Genomic DNA, 17,703 nt, shown 5'->3' with positions numbered 1-17,703 from the left:
CCCACTATCCACGTCGGCGTGGAGTTGAGAATAGAAAGTGTGGCGAGCGCAGCGAGCCCGAAGCATGGCGAGCACAGCGAGGGGACACGGATACCTTCACAGGTATCCGCGTCCCCTCGCGGGCTTCACAGGTGTCCGCGTCCGCTCGCCACGCTTCGGGCTCGCCACACTTTCTACGGCGATGTGGATAGTGGGGGTATGAAAAGGTCGTAGGACGCGTACCGCTGCACTCGCCACGCTTCGGGTTCGCGTTGATAGTGGGGGTGGTACAGCCTCAAAAATGACATTTGGGGGCCATTGAACATGTTTCATACTAATTTCAATGCATTTGGATGCTTTTCTGTTAAAAAACGCATGCGATCAAATCGCATGCGATTTTGTAAAAAAAAACAACGGTAAAAACCGGCAAAAATCGCATCCCATCGCATGCCACAATATATGGCATGCGATGGGAGCCGTGATAATCCACAAGTACCCAAATACTTATTTTCAAAGGGAACCTAAGTTTACATTTTATGTGTTAGAACGGTATCCTAAGAGGGGATGCACCATTCACCCTCAAGGGCAGCTGCAAACGGAACAAGGAAATGTTTTGGTGTCTTTTGTCTTTGAAATATTAGAAAACTATCTCTGAACAGTAAAGAAAGTACAGCAATGCCATAAAGGTGTTAAAGGAAAAATATTGTTGTAGAAATAGAGTGAGTAGTAGTCATGGTACTGTGCACAGAAAAAGTTTACAATCATTACACTAGCGGAGCCATTTTGCAAAGGTGTCTCCTTGTCATACAAAGAATTCTTCCTGCTTCCTACAATATCCCAGCGACCAAATAGAAAAATGCAACTAAAAGGAAGATTGGTTATGTTCCATATTGGATTTTAATTACAAGTTTGAAAGTTGTAGTGTTTTCCTGCAAAAAAAAAATCGCTGACCATTGTAGAATTTTTCCATAGTATGCAAATGAATCATGGTTGACCACAGATGAAAGAAAAGATCAATATCTACAGTATGTTTGAAGGTTATAAAGGGAGTTCAAAAAGTCACTCCGTAGGGACTGATAGCTAAGCAAGTCACCCACAGACAACGGGCCTGATTCTGGTTCACTCGCAAAAACTAATTCTATCTGTAATGGACAAAACCATGTGCACTGCAGAAGGGTGGGTTTTAAACCTCAAACTGATATCTACTGTACATTGCAGTGTAAAAATAAAAACGGTCAGTATTTTCCCTGCGCAGAAAGAAAATGACACCCAAATCTAACTCTCTCTGCACATGTTACATATTCCCCCCTGCAGTGCACATGCTTTTGTCCATTAGAGAGAGAATTTGCTTTTGCGAGTGAACCAGAATCCGGCCCAATGTGTTTTGAAGCAATGACAACATAATTGTTTATAAACACTTTATTTACATGAAATGAGATAATTTGTAATCTATAGTAAGTGTTGTCCTGCTCCAGCCCCCCGCAGCTGCAGCCAGGAACAGTGCTCACTGCGGAGGGACTTTTGAACTCCCTGTCTAATTTACTCAAGCAGCCTAGTAGTTTTTAAATGACACATAAAGGCCTGTTTATTTAAGACACTCTGATGAGACTGTGCTGCAGATGGACATCAAGGGTATACACTGCTTCAACAAATCATTTTGTGCATCTAGATAGATTATAATCTGAAACAAATGGCCTGAGATTGTTTTCTTCAAAAAATAATAGCAGTTTATGTACCTCTAAGACAAGTTATGTTTTAATGTTTTAATTTTTAAGTGCAGATAAGTAACTTTAAAACTTACTAGTAATTGTTCTATGAAGGCTGCCATTTTTTCTAAGTATCAGGATATCAAAAACAAAAAAAATGACCAAAATACTATCTGACTTTACTGGAATCTAACATCCATCTATGCTTGTACAAGCATATGACTTCCTAAGAACAGTACTAGCATCCTGTAATGCATTGCACAGCAACGTATAGCACCCGACAGCTCAGAAAGAGCCAATAAATAAAAGATAAATAAATAAATATAGCTATGTCCCATCCTGCGACTGTAGACAACGGATATAAAATGAGGCTTTGGTATTTCCCCAAGGGCCTCACTGAGCGTGCTTGTTCCTTGCTGTAGAAGGCACATTGTGCTGATGTTCTGTATAGAAGAGCTGTGCCAATGCAAAAGGTTCCCTTTACAAAAAGGTATGGTCTGTCAAATATATCCAGACTCCCATTATTCATCAATTTCCATGAAAATATCGCTAAAAAAATACTCAGACACTGGAGCGACCTCCTCTTCCGTAGCAAGGTCATTGGCTGGTTCTTGGGGCTCTGTGGTTTGATTGTCAGAAACCTGAAGAAAAACAACAAATCAGCTTAGATCGACTCATGGGCCTGATTCAGTATTGCTTGCAGCAGCTTAGCATATGAGATACATAGAAATGCAAAAAAACACCTTCTACCTGCATTATGCAACCACTGAAAACTGCGATGCGATTGCAGTTCTAGAGGAACATCACGACCTCTCCTCTGTGACTGCAGCCTGAGTACGTCTAATCTTGCACAGGCTGCCCATCAAGTAGGGCTTGCGAGCCCATGGAATCTGCGCATCTTGGTGTAATCCTTGGCCTGGCTACTCCCGGCAAATGGGGGTGATATACCCATTTTTAGCCATGCCAGCCCATCCCTGCCCCTCCTCCTAAAATGCCCCTGCCTGTCAATAAGGCAGGAGCGTTTACAAATTTACAATGTGATTGGGGGATGGGTCCTGTGCGTGCGTAGCTTCCAACCAACAGGAAACTGTGACTGGTTGAATAAGCGGTCAGTAAGTATCAAGCCCACATGTGCAGTCATAAAATGCATTGCCAACATGCTGTCCCTTGAAATCTTTTTCACCATTTACACTTGGAAATTATCAATGATCTTGTCCGGTGCATCATTTTCGCATTAGGAAGGCAAATCATCTTCTCTCCTCCCTGGTCTTCTGTTTTGGATCACAGTGGACCTGAACCTCTGCATCTAGACTGCACTGGATGCTTCAATTGACAACGATCACCTTCATTTCTGACCTCTACCCTATACCAACAAGCTACTGAGGAATTCTCCTCGTGCAAAAAATCTCTTTGCCATTCAGTAACACAGCTGATCGGTAGACCGGAAACAAATCAACTTACTTGACATTCAAGGGTGACTCTCTCTTCAATATTGGCAGTGGGTGTGACAGCAGAAGTGACAGTACATTCGGAAGGCACAGATTTGCTTGTGGCATCTTCTTGGCTTTGAACGGGGCTGTTTTTCTGGGGTCGGCAAACTGATGTGGGGAGCTTTTTACGGTTTGCCAAATTTTTCTTCTTGGAGGTTTCTTGATTGGCTTTCTTGGACCGCTTGTCTTTGCAGACCAGAGGTAAAAATCCCAAAGCTTTTCTTCCAGGCCTGAGAAAACAATAAATGTTAACCCTCAGACTAGGAAAATGATTCTTAAAATGAATATAGCACTAGCATGTTCTGTTGTGCTTTACGATTGGGAGCAAATCAAGACCGGGTAAATATAAAGACAAAGAGGTACGAGGGTTCTGCTTGCAGGTCAGCAGCCTACAGTATATGGAAATAGGAATTTGACACATAAGGAGAAGGGCTATGTATTGCATATTGGTTTAGCCAAATTGCCGGGGTTTGCTGGTATGATCCACTGGCACAGCAATGTTGGCATGTGGTCAGAGGTGCGTTTGTGCAGACCGAAAATAGGAAATGTGGTGCAAGGACTGGAATTTGGGGGGGGGGGGGGGGGGGGAACACACTGGAATAAGTATCAGACTTGTAGAAAACCTCAGGATTTGGAGCCATCAAAGTCGGTTTAAGTAAGAGAAAGAAAAACACATGCAGGAAGAAAGCCCTGCTTCTAAGTGCTTGCATTCTAAAGGGAGGGCAGACAAACAGGGGTGACACAGATAAGGTAGACCGTAAACTGGGAACAAAGGAGAGATTTGCCTGGGTATGGTGGGTCCTGAGAGGCAGTTTTGAGTGGAGGTGGAAAGTCTGAGGGAGAAAGGTAGAGAATAGCACATAGAGAGACTTGGAGGTAAAATTGGGAGGAAGTAATCAGATGGCGGGAGAGGCGGCGTGCATTAGCAGAGCAGAGAGAAGACGGTGGGAGTAGAAAGGCAGATAAGTAAGATATACAGTAAGTTAGTAAGAGCTTTGTAAGAGCGCGAGAAGCTTGAATTAGATTCTAAAATGAAAAGGAAGCCAGTGAAGGGCTTGTAGAAGAGGGGAGGTGGATGTAGTGTGTTTGGTGAGGAAGATGAGCCAGGCTGCAGCATGAAGGTTAGATTGGAGTGGAGAGAGACATTTGTCAGAAACATCACAGAGGAGGAAATTACAGTAGTACAGTCTGGAGGTGACCAGAAAGTGAACAAGGGACTTGGGATGTATGAGCAATATTTTATTTTTAAGAAAAAAAAATCATGAAAGACTTTCTCATGCCGAACTTTTCACTGTGTCGACCTAATGAATGTCAACCTTTTCATGTGTCGACCATTTGTGGTCAATCTAGTGAATGTCGACTTAATGACCGGATACCAAAAGGAGCAGAGTAGTGGCCCTTAAATTGGCGATCATTCCAGATTTTTGAGAGGGCATTTTAAGTGTAATGGAGAGAACAGAAGCCGGAGTGTAATGGGTCAGTAGGGAGTGGAATGGGTCAGTAGGGAGTGGAATGGGTCAGTAGGGAGTGGGAGAGATGTACTGGGATTTCATAAGCTGCCTTAAAATGTGAACATTTAAGAAATGCTTAAAGATTTGCAGACTATTGTGTATGCATTCCGGAGTGGGTTCAGCCAGCATGTAGACCATTAATGAGAGCGGTTATTGAATTTGAAATATATTGGCTCATACTTTGTGAATGATCAGTATCAGGACTCATTTATATTGACCATTCATTTTACTTACCAATTGGTAAAAATTTTACTGACAGACTTTATTTTCCAGCCCTGTTCTCTCTACCCTACTTTTCGCCTTCTCATTTGATTATACAGATGTGTCCACTTATATCTATCTAGCCATGCGATACAAGTAACATTATACAGAACGTGTGAGCTCCGTGTAACTCCGTACTTCTCTTTTGCTACTTTTTTTGGAACTTATATGCAAAGTGATTAGGACGCGCAAGCAGCTTCAGCTGATTTAAATGATGCAACATGTTTATATTCAGTGTGTGGCTGCCGCGGTACTTGCAGTACATAAGAAATGGAACATTATAGTGTTTCTCAAGAAACCAGTGTAACTTTGCATTTGGTTTTGCAAAGGAGACCAGATGTACGGGTGTGGTATAGGGTTCCAACAGTCGGGATCCCGACAGTCATTAGCCCTAGGTCGGGATCCCGACAGTCATTAGCCCTAGGTCGGGATCCCGACAGTCATTAGCCCTAGGTCGGGATCCCGACTGCCCGGACTCAGACAGCATAGTGAGCGCAACAAAGCCCCTTGCGGGCTCGCTGCACTCGCCACGCTGCGGGCATGGTGGCTCGCTACTCTCGCCACCTATTCTATTCTCCCCCTATGGGGGTCGCGGACCCCCACGAGGGAAAATAACGGGTGGCTGTCGGGCACCTGTCTGTTAGCGTTTTGACAGTTGTGATCCCGACGTCTGGTAAATGACTGTCGGGACTGCGTCCGGCACCCAGATGTACATGGACATATCTGTATAAAGAGGTCTTCTGCAATACTACATACTGTACTAGTAAAGGAGTGGGAAGAAATGCATCTGGTATCATCAAGAATAGGAATCAGACTTTTTCCATTCCTACAAAAAGAGCATGTTCTCTGTTAAAATAATGTTACGGAATGGACTTATTTTTTGGGATATGCAGAAACAACTGCATGCATTTCATTTTGGAACCATTTGACTTTACATGGGAACGGATAGAGGCAGTTCCAGCAATAGACAGTGTAGGCAAATGCCCAGGTACATCTGTCATAGTTAGAGTCAGACTCTGGGCTATTTCAACCATCCGGGTTTCATGATGGCAAAACACTAGACGGCAAAAAGTTGTGCCGGGATTTTAATACAGGGTCCTTTCACACAGACCGCCACGTAGCAGACTGATGTATCTACAGAAAGGGCCGGCTGCCAGGCCATCCAAACATGTCAGTGTTTATAGAGAGAGATGGGGCCTTTCACGCACACCGGGTTATGGTGTACTGCTGCATCTATCTCTGCCCCCAACTTGACATCACATCGAAACCTCGTTCCCCAAAATGAATTTGACTAGCATGGCAGAAATGAATGTAGATATATTTTTATAAGAACACCATTAAATCCCGGTGCATGTGAAAGGCAGCAAAAAAAATTAACAAAGCTTGTTCAGCCTGTTGCCTACCAGTATGTGAAATTAGCCTGTGTCCTACACTAGGCCACACACAGTCAGTGTTCCACAGCCCTGTAGGTGAGGGACTAACACCATCCTTATAAATTCCACTAGGTAAACAATATTTTCTTACCACTTATTTATATCCAGGAGCACACACTTTACAGATTTGCCCATTCACATCATTCCCTGCACATACATTCGTGCTATGGTTGATTTTATTGAAAGTCAATTAACCAACCAGTATATATTTGGATTGTGGGAGGAAACTGGAGTTCCTGGAGAAAACCCATGCAAAGCACGGGCAAAATATACAAACTCCGCACAGTTAGGGCCATGGTAGGAATCTAACCCATAACCCCAGCGCTGTGAGATACAAAGATGCTCACCTTTTTAATGGCTTTTTGGATGCTGCTGCTAATTTAGCACACGCTGAAGGCAAGTTTGTGTTTAATAATTCATTGCTGCCGGTTGCAGGCTTGCCTATGTGCACATCATCACTTTGTTTTGTACAGCAGGGCAGCTGTTCTCCAACAGGAAAGTCCTCATTCTGAGTGAACTCCATTGTATCATGTACAGGTACAGGGTCAGCAGGTGATGCTTCCTGTGTACTTCTCTGGTCACAATCCGTTTCTATAGCTGGTAAAACAAAACACAGAATAGGTCTGACCTACCGCAGGTAAACTTACAGTAGCTCAAAAAAACCGAAACATGTTTGGTGTTAGTAGCATCACTCTGAGGGTGCAAGCCGCAACCAGGTGACACCCTCAGAGGGAGTGACACTTAAATAAATGCCCCCACAGTGACAGGAGTTAAGAGATGCAATGTGACATTCTCCTGCTCCACTTAGCTGCTGACACAGGGGGGGGGGAGTCCATTATGACTGGCCGGCAGTTGGGAATACAGCAGTCACAAACCAGACAGAAGTATCCTGCCTGTCTGAATGCAAAGAGGCCACTTGTGGGCAAGATAGTATAGACCCTGTGTGCCGAGATTCCAGTTGGTGGGTAAGGTCTGCCGGGACCCCAACTGTCGGCATATTAATGACATACCCACAGAGGATCTGTCAATGCAGTCAGACCAGCCTCTGGGGTAGTCCAGCATCTCTGGGGGATAATGAGCATGCCCCCAGAGTGAGGTAATCAGGTAATTCTCATGAAACAATGCCACCCAATTGGTTTGAGAGAATTTGGGATGTCAAGTGATGCCTCTGTCTAATTTACAGTACAAACACGGGGAGAGAGATAAAGTCTGCACACTGCTCTGTCTGTTTGGCCTTTTCAATTCAGGCTCTATGTCCGCACTTTAACATATATATTATTGTGTGCAGGGGTGCAGTCCAATGCTGTTAAAAATAAACATATTTGAAAAGAAGAAAGAAAGAAAGAAAGAAAGGCCTGACTGGACGCACACCTCAACACAAAATGTTTGGTCTTAAGTGAATTAATATTTAACGTTTATTTGTTTCAATAAAAGATGATTAGTCCCTTTTGTTTCCTTCAATTATTGGGATGACAAGGGCCTTGCAGTGAGTAAGGTTAATTATATGCACTTTCTAACACAATATAAATATCTAATAAGATATACTAAATGACAGTGTTAAGGTTGTAATATTCACCTGCAGCTTTCATCTGATAATCTTCACCTTGCTAAAGAAAGAAAAAAAAAGTAAATAAAACCATATAGCTATAAATGTACATAATACATAATAATAACAACAACACAACTTAATAATCAGCGTTACTTTATTACCTGAATTTTTTTGTGAAGAGCAACATTCTTCTCTGTGGTGATGCCGTCTGCGCCACCTGACCCGCTGGCATTTATCTTCCTAGCAGACTGGCTACATATTAATTCTGCATCTTCCTCAACAACCATACGAGGCTCATAGGATACAGATTCAAAGGACACCGGGTACCCACAGCTGTGTAATGGTGAAAATAAACTGGGTTGATATTTTTTTTGAGTGACAAAGTCATATACTAGTACACTACTGCATTTCTGCCAAAGTTTCAAAAATATTGAAGTTCAAAGAAGGTTTAAGAATCCAAACTGTTTTTGAACTAAACCATTTTGAATCATGGGCATAGGCCCTTGGAATCCTGGGGCCCTTGGGCAACTGCTTACTGCACCCAATGGAAGACATGGCTCTGGATCAGTACCATGGATTCCAATAGACCTCCATACTGGTTCCCACCAAAATAAAAAAAATGGGTGGGCAAAATTCCTGTCATGTATCTGTTTATCTATTGCTTTGTTTGTTGGTTTCTTTGTAGATGAACCCCATATAGATGTGGCTCTAGCAGGAATCCTTAATCTGTAGCATCATGCTCTGCCCTGCGGCCAGTGGCTCTGGCTTGAGAGATCCTTACCGGCAATGAAAGCTGCATCTCTGCTGGCTCTGTGGCGCTATTAAGCACATAAAAACCATAAACCGTTCCTGAGGCACTGGTAGATATGGGGTGATGTATACAGGAGGTATACATGGGGATGAGCCTCTGCTTGATTTAGTGCCCGGATTCCTCTAGTGCAGTGGTTCCCAACCCTGGTGCTGAAGTACCCCAACAGTGCACGTTTTCCAGGTCACCCAGCAGGTGCACTCATTATTCAGACACATTTGAAAAGATCCACAGGTGGAGCTAATTATGTCACCTGTGATTCTGTGTGGAGACCTGGAAAACGTGCAGTGTTGGGGGTACTTGAGGACCAGGGTTGGGAACCACTGCTCTAGTGCCACATCAACTCAAATGTTTCTTCTGTCTTAATAGAAGAAAGACATTTGGTACTTATGTAGTATCTGGGCGTCCGATTTAGAAATCGGATCGGATCGCATCGCATGCGACCAAATCGTATGCGATGCGATGGTCAAGATTTTTCCATAGGATTCAATGTTAAAATGGTCTGAGTCCATTTTAACATAGAATTCAATGGGAAAAAGGGGTCCTTTTCCTTTCCCCACTATCCAAGTGGGCATGGAGTTGGATATAAACCTGTGGCGAGCGTAGCGAGCCACCGAGCCCGAAGCGTGGCGAGCGTAGCGAGCCCCGCGAGGGGACACAGAATACTTTTTAAGAAATATGCGTCCGCTCGCCACGCTTCGGGCTTGGTGGCTCGCTGCGCTCGCCACACTATATAAAATCAACTCTATGCCCACTTGGATAGTGGGGAAATGAACAGGACCTTCTTAACATTGAATCCTATGCAAAATCGCATCGCATCGCATCTGATTGTATGCCTTAAGGTAAGGCATACAATCACAAAATCGGCAGCCCAGATACTACATAAGTACCAGACATTTAAAACTGGGAATTTCTTTAACAGACCATAAAAAATAGACCTGTTGTTTTTCGTTCCAATAGAGGGGATTTTTTTTATCTTAAGTGCCCAATAATACATTTTACCAGCAAAAAGACAACATTCTGTATACAGAGAGGGATATCTGTAAGCGAAAATAACCTACATTCCTGACTGTTAGACAGTAGTGTACAGCATGAGGGGAAGGAATATTAAATACAGACTATATCCAAAAACAACAATAGGTAGGGGAGTACAACAGATCAGCGACCTGAAGCATACTCCTGTGATTCTACCATGTAGAATGTGGGGTATTTAGTAGCTTTGAGGTGAAATAAAAGGACATTTGGTCAGTTACCAATACATACTTTTCTGCAAAGCAGTCTGTGGGACACTGGACCATGGGATTGCAGGATGGGCTGGTGTTAGGCAAGTAACCAACTTACTGTAAATCTAAGCTCCTTCCTCCTGATACCCCATTATGCCAGTTGCTCTTTTAAAAGAGTCCAGTAAACAGTAGCAGCAGCACAAATCCGTGAATCATTTGCCGTGATTAGACTGTAAGACCAGTACAGACACATCTGCAGATCAGGGATGTGGCCTGAACAAACTACTCTACTAACTGTAGAATTTAAGTGGATTCCATCATGACCTGGGTGCTTGAGTGTTCAGGTACCCCAATGTGTTGGCTTATGCCCAAACTGGACCATTTTACTTGAAACTGGTGTAAATGGTTGAATCCCCCCCATCACCTAATCTACTGGAGAATAAAAACTGGGCAGCAGAATTTGTTCTAGTAGAGGGAAGACTTTCCAACACCCTGCCTTCCAGAAACAGAACCCGTCCTCTGTAATCCTTTACTGCAGGCAGAGATCGGGATTTGAAAATTCATCACTATCATTAAATGAAGGAGTCAGCCCCTTTTAAGATGGTTCCATACAAATATCTCACCTTTGATTCTGAGTTACGGTGTGAGAGGAGCCTGAACTAATGATCACAGGAGCCGGCAGAGAATCTGCTGAATTTGAGTCGCATGAATAGGCATAGTCCTCGTTCATTGGGATTTCTACCAGTGTCAAAATAAACGTTGCTTCTTCTGCAGGACAACCGCTATCAAGGAGGACATCTGTAATCAAGAACACACACAAAACATCCAGCATTTATGGGCAATATGTATCTTCTAGAAGAAAAAAAACTGCAGAAGCACATTATAGTAAAAAAAACAAAAACAAAAAACATTTCTCCACGTTACAGTGCAGTGATTTCTATGGCTGTTTTGACCGCCATTGTTTATAGCAGTGGTAGCCAACCACGGTCCTCGAGAGCTACCAACACTTTCCAGACAAGCTGCACTCATTACTAGCTGAAACATTTTCAAATATCCACAGGTGGAGCTCATTACTTCACTTGTGATTCTGTGAGGAGACCTGGAAAACATTAACTGTTGATAGCTCTCGAGGACTAGGGTTGGTTATCCCAGGTTTATAGTGTTTAGAGTATCTGCATTTTGTCTGCACTACAACTCTCAGATTGGTCTCAGTCTCTTTTAATGTTCAGAATCAGTGTGTGCTATCCAGATCCCCCCCACACACACTGTATATACCTTGTATTGAGGATTTTTATATAGGTGTACATGTATAGATAACTTAACAGGGCATTACCTGAACTATTTTATAACCTCTAAAGGTACTCTTTACCTAGAACGGCGCCCATCGCGGTGATCGCGACATCGCGGGCAGTACATAAACGGCCGCGACGCGATGCCCGCGATCACCGCGATTTTCCCATAGGGAACAATGTTAAAAAGCCTGATTGACCGCGATTTTGCATTCAATGCCTCAATGCCCGCGATTTTCACATAGGAATCAATGTTAAATGGGCTACAGAGCCCAAATAGGCAGAATTAACCCTTAAATGTCCCCCCAATTTTTGTACGCCACCCCACGATCCACGCCAACCCGAAGCGTGGCGAGCGCAGCGAGCCCGCGAGGGGCGGCGGTACGCGTCCTCCGACCTTTTCATGCCCTACTATCCACGTCGGCGTGGAGTTGAGAATAGAATAGTGTGGCGAGCGTAGCGAGCCACCGAGCCCGAAGCGTGGCGAGCGCAGCGAGCCCCGCGAGGGGACGCGGATACCTTCACAGGTAAACGCGTCCCCTCGCGGGCTTCACAGGTGTCCGCTTTTCGCCACGGATACCTGTGAAGCCCGCGAGGGGACGCGTATAACTGTGAAGGTATCCGCGTCCCCTCGCCACGCTTCGGGCTTGGTGGCTCGCTGCGCTCGCCACACTATTCTATTCTCAACTCCACGCCGACGTGGATAGTAGGGCATGAAAAGGTCGGAGGACGCGTACCGCCGCCCCTCGCTGGCTCGCTGCGCTCGCCACGCTTCGGGTTGGCGTGGATCGTGGGGTGGCGTACAAAAATTGGGGTGACATTTAAGGGTTAATTGTGACTATTTGGGCTCTGTAGCCCATTTAACATAGATTCCTATGTGAAAATCGCGGGCATTGAGGCATTTTAAAGTAAAATCGCGGTCAATCAGGCTTTTTAACATTGTTCCCTATGGGAAAATCGCGGTGATCGCGGGTACACGATTTTTATGTACCCGCGATTTACCCGCGATTTTTTACCCCCGACGCCCGCGATTCTAATCGCGGGCGCCGTTCTAGGTAAAGAGTACCCCTCTAAATTGCCAAAGTGGATATTTACAATACAAGTAACATTACCACGATGGCAGCAATCAGCTGTCATCAACAGTACAGGTGCCCCAATAGTGATCACACACAGTCACCATTTGGGGCTATAAATCACAGCTTATGGTTTTCATTTTACAGACGTTATTTAACAGTATGAAGAAAAAAGATGATGAGATGCTTATTCTAGTCACAGAGCAGCTAGTAGATGTATTACACGTACCGGACACTGCAGATGGCAGATCATGCTGCGGTGCTTCCTCCTGCAGATTGCCGTAACTCTATATTATACAAACCAGATAAACACAATAGCTTTACAAACACTCCACAATAAATTCTTTATTCCACAAATAGCCCAATAATTTGCCCCTACAACAAAAGGGTATGGGTCATAGAGTCGACAACTATAAGACGATCGACAGTCATTCGGTCAACCCTTATTCGTCTACAGGCCATAAGTCAAAACAGTGAAAAGTATGGGGGTATGCGAATAGATACTGCGTTCACTGATGCAATCTTGTGGTTGCTGCTGGTCTCCAGGGGAGGGGGGCCACCCTCCAATAGATAATATGGGAGCAGGGGGTATGGAGACCTGCGCTTTTGTATTGCTGAAACCTGTGTACCCCTAAATATAGTGTAGGAGACAAGTGGAAGTGATGAGCTATACAAATGTGTTGATATAAAACAAATTTATTGAGAGTACAATAGGGGGTGCAGTATTAAGCACAGGTGGCTTAGAGGGGGGGGGGGGGGGGGGGGTTGCTGTTAAAGCACTCTTGTGATGGTGTTAATGTTCCACAGTTCTCAGGGACGTATGCGATGCACTTGGGTGACAGCAAGGGTAGCTCACCTAATGCAATCGGCTTGCAGATGGTAACAGGTGCCAGAGAGCAGGGGAACAAAAAAAGTCAGGGGCGCAAGTCTCTACACCTGGGTGGCAGCAAGGGCTGGGCACCGTATGCAGGATGCGCACAGATGGTGAAACGCTATCAATAGTGGTGGGGAAAGTCAGATATGCAAGGTGGGGGGAATATGGTCACAGGCCGGTGGTGTGGGGGGCTGGCGTCCCGACCCGCCCGCAGTGCACCTCTAACCTGTGGCTGCTGGTGAGTCCGATCCTTGTTCCTTCCTTGTGTATCCGCGATCCTGCCGCGGTTCAGGTCGGCGCCGTGTCCGCACGTCCTGCCGGGCTCCACGGACTTAGCACGGGGCTCGACTTCTGGGATGTGGATGACGCGAGTGACGCGGTATCCCTGCACCCGAGTCTGAAGTCCCGGAGTCTGCCGTGCGCTCTACTCCCGAGCGGGAGGAGACTTGGGTGAGCGTGTAGTGAGAAAAAGGTGTCCTCCAAGCGTGTCGACCTTGCGGCCTTCTTCAGGGAGATGCTGTACTTTCAATGGGATGACCGGGGTTATTTCAAGGGTGATCCTGAGGGCGTGTTTCAAGGTTGAAAACCGGCCATATTAGGTGTGGGCAGACTGCCCTTAAGTCTGTAATAGGATCCCGCTGGGTTCTGCCTCGTCTTTAAGCATATATTTAGTACATATAGTACATGGGCTTCGTCTGGCATCGTATATACTGTCTCTGTTATGGGGGGCTCTAAAAAAGTGTTCTAAATACGTGTTCCTAAATGGATATAAGAAAACAAGATTCTACACTGTTAGAGCCGCCATATTGGTTATGGGCACCGCTGCCCTTTTTAGTATTTGAATGCTGTGGTCTTTTTATGTGGTACTAATTGACCTGACCTCATTGTCCACGTTGAGGCCTCTTGGTGTTAGTGTTTTTAGGTTGAAAAACCATTTTAGCTCTTCCTTATTTATCTGTTTGAGGTAATCTCCTCCTCTCCAGTTCTTGGTTACTATTTTTATCCCAATCACTGTGAGGTTTTTGGGGTTGCGGTCATGTGTGTCTCTGAAATGTCTAGAGATGCTGTGTGTGTCTGAACCCTTCGCAATGTTCCGCATATGCTCACCCACCCTGACCTTGAGCTTCCTAATCGTTCTCCCTACATATTGTAACCCACAGGGGCAGCTCGCCAGGTATACGACCCCTGTGTGGTTGCAAGTTATGTGTTCATTGATCTTGTATTCTATTCCTGTCACTTTTGAGGCAAATTTGTCAGTTTTCTTGGTCGTTAATGTGTGGCTGGTGCAGTATTTGCAGGATCCGCAATGGAAGAAACCTTTGCTGTCTGGGGTTTGTTCTATCTGTCTGTTGTGGTTGTGTGTCAGCTGTTGCTTAAGATCTGTCGATTTTTTATAGATGATTTTGGGTTTTGGTGGTAAAATGTCGCCTAACGTCTCGTCCTCTAGTAGCAAATGCCAGTGTCTCTGTAGAATTTTTTTAAATAGTCTGTTGTCGTCATTGTATTTTGTTATGAATGCTAGTTTAAAGTTTTTGTGCTCATCTGTGTCTTTCGTCTTAGGTATGAGCAGGGTTTCTCTGTCTATTTTTTCTACTTTAGTGTAGGCTTCTTGTACTATGTCTTTGTCGTAACCTTTGTTGGTGAATTGTGTGCTGAGGTCTCTTGCTTGAGTTTGGAAATCTGTCAGGTTTGTGCAATTGCGGCGTAGTCTTTGAAACTGACTGGTGGGGATGCTAGTGAGCCAATTGGGGTGATGACCGCTTGTGGATAGAATGTAGCTGTTGACGTCTACAGGTTTTTGGTATGTTTTGGTGTTAATTCTGCTGTTTTGTATGAATATGGTGATGTCTAGGAAGTTAACTGCTTCTTGGCTGCATTGTGTAGTGAATATTAAGTTGTTGTTGTTCAAGTTATTGTTAAATGTGTCAAGGTCTTCTTTGGTTCCACTCCAAATGAAAATGAGGTCATCTAAGGAACATTAACACCATCACAAGTGTGCTTTAACAGCAAACCCCCCCCCCCCTCTAAGCCACCTGTGCTTAATACTGCACCCCCTATTGTACTCTCAATAAATTTGTTTTATATCAACACATTTGTATAGCTCATCACTTCCACTTGTCTCCTACACTATATTTAGGGGTACACAGGTTTCAGCAATACAAAAGCGCAGGTCTCCATACCCCCTGCTCCCAAAACAGTGAAAAGGTCTACATGGCTCAGGTCGACAGGATCTCTTACCTGATCTACCGGCATCACTAAATGGTCATTGAACGCATGTAAAGCATTCTCAGACGAATGGAAAGAAGAATGGAGCAGGATATTATCTGCCTGTGTTGTCTCTGGCCTGAAGAGTGATCCATTGTCTACTGGGGAACTGGGGAGATCATGATGATAGAACCTTCAAAAAACCAAATTACATAAATATCAGATTAGAAAATGAAATGAAATCATTAAGCAGGAGATGTAGCAAACTTTAGAGTGAGACCCAAACAGGAACGGACCCAAACACAGCCGGGCACACAGTGGGAAGGAGAGAAAAGCAGCAGATGGACCATGCAGGTCTACGACACATGCAGGAAATGCGCAGCTGCTTCTGCACTTGTACGGGTTTTTTTTAAATTGCCCCCTACCACTAGCTGCAGGATAGGAGTGTGACAGACAGCAGGAAGACAGTTGGAAGTAACCGCCTGGCCGCTCGGTTTGTATTTATAACACATAGTAAGTGGCCTGGGAGCTGCTTGTCTCAGAAACCCAAACGGTAAAATGATAGCAGCCTCAACACTATTGCTAACCCAGATCTCCATCATTGTGATCTCTGTATTCCACCCACCTTCGGCCTGGTAAAGAGAAGAGGCGCTGCTAACCTTGCATTGACTGTAGTGTTGTTCTCTGTTGCACCACCAGAATGTTTGTTGTTTGTACGACGCTCAGATGTAGGAGAGGGTAATGATTCACATCCTCGGAAATGCTCCAAGTCTTTCTGGCTTGTGGGGGTTGGTGGCAGCGCCTTCTCTGCCCGGTGACCAGAACTTAGACACTCTCCTGATGGCATAATATTAGTATTTATTGGTCTCAGGACACATACAAGTGGTTACTTTTCATACAGGTGGAAATAATATCCACCAACCAAGCAATTTCCTCATTATAACCCCACTGCCATTTTATAGAAACAGGCTACCGGCTTTTTAACACTTTCTGCATTGACACAGTCTGAGATATGTAAAAGAGCTGCACATAAATCCCATGCTTTTGAAATAATGCTATAAAAGGGAATGAGAGAACATCTAGGCATCTTGCTGTGTCAAGGGAAAGCGTTTAAGATGTGGAACTGAACCACAACACCTTCGTCACCCCCCAGAATTTTGGATTTAACTGTAAAGGAGGCCACATGAACTAAACTACTCCCATCACATACTGGATACCACGTATACCTACAGTGTCTATCAAATCCAAACTCATCAGAAATCAGTTAGATTACGTACACACCTATATCGGACTGGACGGCAGAATTGCCCATTGATATCAACGTCATTGCTGCTTCAGTGCTTCCGTCACAGTGCTCTAGAAAAAGAACAAGCACCAGTCAAACCAAATGCATGGTATTTATTTATTTATCAACAGTTTCTTATATAGCGCACACATATTCTGCAGCGCTTTACAGAGACTATTTGAACAGTCACATCAGTCCCTGCCCCAGTGCAGCTTACAATCTATATTCCCAATCACATGTACATGCACACACAGACATTCTAGGGTTAATTTGTTGGGAGCCAATTGGCCTACCAGTATATTTTTGGATTGTGAGAGGAAACCGTAGTACCCAGGGGAAACCCACGCAAGTACTGGGAGAATATACAAACTCCGCACAGCCATGGTGGAATCAAACCCATGACCTCAGTGCTCTGAGGCAGTAATGCTAACCATTACACCGTCCGTACTGAATAAAGTATCTGAACAAAACATTGGAATATGGGAATTTATTCAAATATGCCAGTTCCTGATAGCCAATGCAGGGGAACAGATTACTATCCAGAAATGGACATTGGAAGTCATAGGAGGAGTAAGCGACCGGGGCTACTGCTTCTGTCTTGCATTAAAATCATTCAATATATTATTTTATCACACAAGAAGAAAAGGGAGAAGGGCACAGATGGAAGGGGGATAATGAGAGGTATATATTTATCTATGCAGAACACATAATAAGAGCCTATATACATCTATAGGGCTAACACTTCAGGTCCATAGAAATACTGGACAGAAAGAGCTCCAATAATTAGCTAGAGCCAATACTAAATCTTGTTTAATAGTAATAAAAGCATTACGGCTCTGTTCACCCAAAGTCAGGCATAGCCATTGCAATGTCAATGCCGCTCCTCAGCCTCTAAAACCTTAAATAGGCCCAATCCATCCAGATTTGGCAATTATTACAAATAGTTAACGTTCCTTATGTAGCCATAAATGTTGGAAAGAGATACAAAGTTTTCTATTCTTCTGTTTCCATCCATTG

At 44.3% G+C, this 17,703-nt stretch overlaps 1 protein-coding gene across 3 annotated transcripts in view; it reads right to left on the bottom strand.

The window, feature by feature from the left end:
* Positions 1 to 2,163: 2,163 nt before the first annotated feature.
* The window catches only part of BDP1 (BDP1 general transcription factor IIIB subunit), a 99,449-nt gene continuing 83,909 nt past the window's right edge, over positions 2,164 to 17,703 (bottom strand). For all 3 annotated transcript variants that reach the window (XM_083151882.1, XM_083151884.1, XM_083151883.1), the window contains exons 33-42: positions 16,683 to 16,757; positions 16,061 to 16,238; positions 15,435 to 15,594; positions 12,552 to 12,609; positions 10,584 to 10,758; positions 8,091 to 8,262; positions 7,957 to 7,987; positions 6,728 to 6,977; positions 3,147 to 3,405; positions 2,164 to 2,326 (exon numbers count right to left, since the gene is read on the bottom strand). In XM_083151882.1, coding sequence (XP_083008008.1) covers positions 2,207 to 2,326; positions 3,147 to 3,405; positions 6,728 to 6,977; positions 7,957 to 7,987; positions 8,091 to 8,262; positions 10,584 to 10,758; positions 12,552 to 12,609; positions 15,435 to 15,594; positions 16,061 to 16,238; positions 16,683 to 16,757 — 1,478 coding nt within the window. In that variant the 3' untranslated portion in view covers positions 2,164 to 2,206. The remainder of the gene's footprint in view (positions 2,327 to 3,146; positions 3,406 to 6,727; positions 6,978 to 7,956; positions 7,988 to 8,090; positions 8,263 to 10,583; positions 10,759 to 12,551; positions 12,610 to 15,434; positions 15,595 to 16,060; positions 16,239 to 16,682; positions 16,758 to 17,703) is intronic.

Source organism: Crinia signifera, chromosome 1 (genome assembly GCF_055691185.1).
Source record: "Crinia signifera chromosome 1, ASM5569118v1, whole genome shotgun sequence".
NCBI classification, from domain to species: Eukaryota; Metazoa; Chordata; class Amphibia; order Anura; family Myobatrachidae; genus Crinia; species Crinia signifera.
The sequence above is the reverse complement of the archived record's forward strand: the minus strand, read 5'-3'. Positions and strand labels throughout refer to the sequence as shown.